At 57.8% G+C, this 4,676-nt stretch overlaps 2 protein-coding genes across 6 annotated transcripts in view; one reads left to right on the top strand and one right to left on the bottom strand.

Moving 5' to 3' along the window:
- Positions 1-1,460: 1,460 nt before the first annotated feature.
- LOC109314224 (translation initiation factor IF-2-like) lies at positions 1,461-4,670 on the bottom strand. 3 transcript variants are annotated; one of them, XM_019541253.1, is made up of 3 exons: positions 3,978-4,670; positions 2,645-3,335; positions 1,461-2,090 (listed from the first exon to the last, which is right to left on the bottom strand). In XM_019541253.1, exons 1-2 carry the CDS (start codon positions 4,523-4,525, stop codon positions 2,651-2,653), a joined length of 1,233 nt encoding a protein of 410 aa, XP_019396798.1. In that variant the 5' UTR covers positions 4,526-4,670; the 3' UTR covers positions 1,461-2,090; positions 2,645-2,650. The 3 variants fall into 3 exon arrangements, with proteins under 3 accessions (XP_019396798.1, XP_019396799.1, XP_019396800.1); XM_019541254.1 differs by having other exon boundaries at positions 1,461-2,069; XM_019541255.1 differs by having other exon boundaries at positions 1,461-1,825.
- Positions 2,974-4,676, top strand: part of PRDM16 (PR/SET domain 16) — a 459,646-nt gene continuing 457,943 nt past the window's right edge. For all 3 annotated transcript variants that reach the window (XM_019541250.1, XM_019541249.1, XM_019541251.1), the window contains exon 1: positions 2,974-3,039. In XM_019541250.1, the coding sequence (XP_019396795.1) occupies positions 3,003-3,039 (37 nt within the window). In that variant the 5' untranslated portion in view covers positions 2,974-3,002. The remainder of the gene's footprint in view (positions 3,040-4,676) is intronic.

The following is a 4,676-nucleotide window of genomic DNA, read 5'->3' as shown; positions in this document are numbered from 1 at the left end:
TCGCCCGCAGCACGCGGCTCCTTTCGGGGACGTTTCTTACTTTCTATTTCGGGCAGCGAGCTGGTCTCCGGGACGTGCCATGGAGAGGCGCTGGCCGGGGCCGGGGCCGGGGCCGGGGCTGGGGCCAAGGCAAGGAGGACGGATATGCACAAATCTTAGCGTTGCCTCCCTGTCCCCGCAGGTGAGGCGCACACGCACCTGAGTGCAGCACGGCGCTGACACCGGGGCTCTCCCCGACGGGCTCTGCGGGCACCGATCCTGCCCGGATGCACCTTCCGCGGGGTCCCGAGCCAGAGCCGTCTGCCTACACCGTGCTCTGGAGAGGGAGAGAAACAGAAAAGGGATGGTCGGGGGCAACGAGCCGCCATGAGCAAGAGCATGATTTTCCCCACGGCATGGTGCAAAGCCGCTCACCCTTCGGCCCTGGTTCCTGGCTCACTGGCCTGGAAAACAACGTATTTTTGTTAATCGCCGTGGGGTTTGTTTGTTTTTAAATGCCGTTTGGGAAAGTCAACCCACAAATTTGATTTTTTTTTTCAATTTTTTTTTTTTTGCACGCCTTTTCTGCAAACCCATCGAACAGTTTATATAAGACGAAGGGCGAGAAATGAACGAGAACATGTTTGCTTTTAAAGCCAAGCTCTGGGTCTCCCGTTTCCAGCCCGTTTTAGGGACGCGGGAGATACCCCGGCTCCAAGGTCGTTGTAAGGAATATTTCAGCTGCGTGGAAACCCCGGGGAGAGGCAAACCCCTGGGTTTTCAGCCCTCCGGGGCCGCGCGCTCCCCGGCGATCAAAAGGCTTTTCGAGGGGGGGGATCTGCGCTCGGCATCTCCACGTTTGAGGCGACACGTGGCTGGAAGTTTCCCTAAAACCCATTTCGTTGATTTTCGAGCTCTTTCCCCACCCCCTTCTCACCCTCCAGTTACTGCGAGCCTTTAAGAGCCCCTCCGAGGGCCCTGCTCCAGCCTGCAATTAAGGAGCGGAGCAAGGCGGGGGAAAGGCAGTAATTAGCAGGAATCGTCCCCCCTCTTTCCACCTGCTGGGCAGGAGAGCAGGGGCAGGACGGCTCCCAGCAGGGCGCCGGGGCACCCAGCTCGCGCGGCCTGTGTGTGTGCGGGTGCCCCCCGCGCTGCGTCCCGACACGGGGGTGCCCCGCCGGTGCCCGCGGCGGCCCTGGCCCTGCCCCGGTCCTAGGCGGGAGCGCTTGGGAAGCCCTCTCCATATTAATCTCATTAAATCCTACCTTTCAACCTTCTTCCGTGACCATCTGACCTGGCCACTTGAATTCAAATAGCGCTTTCTCCGCAGTCAAAGGCAGCACATCAATCACCGAGCTATTTACACTTCGCTCCTTTCTTCAAAGAGGATCTGTCTGCTCTGTCTGTCCCTCCACTTCCGGGGATCACGGACAACTCCAAGTGCTGGGCAGGGACCACTTGTTTTTTTTCCGCCCGGCTTCTGCTTGGGTTGCGGGGGGAGCGTTTGGACGTGTGTGTGTGCGGGGGTCGGCATTCAAATAGCCCCAAATGAGGCGACCGCTAATTCGGTCGCAAATGGCTCGACCGCAGCACCTACACACGCAAAAGAAAAGCAGAGCAAGAGTCATGCTTGCCTCCTTCAAGCCAGGGCAGGCAGGGTGCCGGCCGCCCTTGCCAGCCCTGCAGCAGCATCTCCCCTCTGCCCCAACAGGGCCAGACAAGGGGTCGCCCTCGGGAGGAGGATCTGGGGGCAAATGTCCAGCACGGAAGCCCAGTTGCAAGCCCAAATCTACGCCGAGCCTGTGTCTCCCTTTACCGCAGCACCCAGGACCTGTATTTCCAGTCCCTTGAAGGAAAAAAAACACAGAGAGCTATTTATTCCCTTTCTCCTTTTAAAACAATTCTTAGGGCTCAATCCATTACCTTGAAAAGCAGAGGACACGCACACACGCCGCGCCAAACTGCCCAGCCGGGGACTGTCTCCGGCGAAGCGGTCCCGCACAGGAGAGGATCCTTGCTCCCCTTTGCCCGAGCAGCAGCACACTCAAGGGCACATACAAATGACACCCGGCAGTGCCGAGCAGGTAACACTGTCGACCACATGCAAATGTCTAATTAACACCCGGTTTAATTGACAGCGGGGACACAGGTAGCCAACAGGAAAAACCACCAAAAAAAAAAAAAAAAAAGGAGAAAAAAAAAAAAAGGGAAAAAGGTCGGGGAGGGAGGGAAGAAATGAAAAGAAGACAAAGATAAACGTAAGAAACCGATGTTGTTTCAAATTTTAATAAAAAGATTCAGGAATCAGGTCTGGGTGGCAAGCCAAGGCATTCTCTAGCGGCGGAGTTCAAAAGAAATATTCTGGTGCAAAGCGTTAAATGACAGCAGGATGCAAATCTCAAACAACGCTGCAAACAGCCCCACGCACCCCCGAGGCCGCGGAGGGAAAAAAAGGCAAAAGAAGAAGAAGAAAAAACCTTGTGTGAAAAGTTACAGTAAATCTTTTTTCCCCCCCCAATAGTTTTTCCCTTTCAATAAAAAGCATGTTTCAAATACGTGCGATTACCGAGCGAGCCCCACTCTGCAAGTCCCTGCTGCAGCAGCGCGAGGAAAGAAGAAGAAGAAGACGAAGAAGAAGAACAATAATAATAATCATAATAATCACCTCTTTCTAGGATGGCACCTTGATCCTTAAATATTGTCCAGTGTGTAAGGTCAGTGTGCGGAGAGTAAGGAGGAGAGCGGGCTGACTTTTCTTAAAGGGGCAGATCAGGGAAAGGCTCTGATGGTGCTGAGAGGGGGGGGGGAGAGATAAGTGATCTGAAGAAGAGGATAGGACAAAAAAAAAAACCTGATGATGATGAATACATTGGAAACTTTTTTTGGCCCTGGTGAGGGTGTCAGATTGAATGCTCTGTGCGCATGTGCGAAGGTGTCCAAACTGACAATGCTTGGGAGATGAAGATAGTGTGTAGCTGCTTCTGGGCTCAAGGAGGGAGGAGAAGAATCCACAAGCCGACAAGATGAGATCCAAGGCGAGGGCGAGAAAACTGCCCAAAAGTAGGTTCTTTCTTTTCGTTCTTCCGCTCCCCGAGTCCCCGCGCGGGTCCCGCAGGATCCGCGCCGCGGAGGAGCCGGGCTGCGCCGGGCGGGAGCCCCCTTTTCGTGCCCTTTCTCCTTCCTCCCGGGGAACAGATGCGAGCCCCGCTGTCCACCCCGCTCCGTGCGCGCTGGCGAGGAGCGAGGCGCAGCGCGGCGAGCAGCGCCCCGGTGGCACCGTCCTGCGGGCCGGGGCTGCGGGCGCCCCGCGAGCGCCTGGGTGGGGAGCACCCCGGTGCAGCGCCAGGCGAGCGGAGCTGGCAAATAAAGGGGGGGGGGGGAGAGAAGTGAAAGTTAGCTGCAAAGTTGACGAAAGGGGATAGCAACTTTTTTTTTATTGAGTCGTTCCAAGTCTTGTGAAATAATATTCCTGGGTTTTGAAATAGTGGGCGCTAGAGCTCTGCGTTTGGCACCCGCCTGCAGGAGCCGAGGAGTTTGACGCTGGAGAGAGAGAGGAGAGGAGAGGAGAGGAGAGGAGAGAGGGGGAGAGGCAGAGCCCGAGCCCACCAGCCCCGGGAACAATTACCGAGGAGACTGAGACAAGGGGCGAGAATTTTGTAGCAAAAGGGACCGGCGCTGGTGCGGGGCGGGGAGGGGGCAGGAAGGGCTTTGCGGGGTGGGGGGCGCCTTTCTTGACTGCTCTTTGCCTGGGATCTGCCCCGGACCGGCAGCCCCCAGGCTTGCGGCGGACTCTGCCCCTCCGCGGGACCGGCCCCCTGCCCGTCCGCTTTGAACGGAGTTTGTCTGAGTTTGGCTTCTGCGCTCCCAGCCCGGGCATCCCCCTTCTCCCGTCCCCCTCCCCCGGCAGAGTCCTGCTGCCAGCCCCTGCTGTGCTGCCCCGCGGAGCTGTGCCGCCCTAGGGGATTTAGGCGCCCAGCTGAGTGTGTCAAATGCCCCACTTTTTGTTGTTGTTGTTGTTGTTGTTGTTTTTAGTTTCTGTTTCACTCCGGCTTTGTGCAAAATATGTGGAGACTTGCAAGCTCCTTCCTCCAAGCTGTCCGGTAAGAGCCGGGCGGCCGGGTCCCAGGAGCGGCGGCGGGATGCGGCGCGCGCCCTCGCCCCCAGCTCGCGGGAGCAGCCGGACGCGCGGGGCTGGCTCGGAGGGGGCAGGGAGCGCGGGACGCCTCGGCCTTGCAGATAGCTTTGTAACGTAGGGCATGGCAGCTCCAAGGTGAGAGCGCTGTTCAGGTAAGGAGGGGAAAGGTGACTTCGGCTCCGCAGTGCGGGGAAGAGGCTGCACAGCCCGGCGCGAGCAGAGGCCAGAAAACTCGGGCTTTAGGGTTGAAATGTTTTCTTGGCGGAGGAGTTGCGGGGGAGGGGGGGGAGTTTCAAACTTGAATGGAGCCCAGGGGCACGCAAGGGAGGCGCACCCTGGCTTCCAGCGGTGTATTTTGTAATCCAGGCGTGCTCTTACGTCGCCTCCTTGCTCCCGAAGGTCAGCTGGCATTTTAGACGGGCTCTCTGGCCCAGGCCCCACCTTCAGCTGGACGGTGGCTTTCCCCCCCTGCTTAGCAGGGAAGCGCTCTTCCAAGTGTTGTCCCAGCTCGGCCGAGAGAGCCGCGCAGCTCCGCGACCAGCCTTCAAAACAAAACAAAACA

This window comes from Crocodylus porosus, unplaced genomic scaffold (assembly GCF_001723895.1).
Source record: "Crocodylus porosus isolate Cpor-Errol unplaced genomic scaffold, CroPor_comp1, whole genome shotgun sequence".
NCBI lineage: Eukaryota > Metazoa > Chordata > Crocodylia > Crocodylidae > Crocodylus > Crocodylus porosus.
This window is presented reverse-complemented; position numbering and strand designations above follow the sequence as displayed.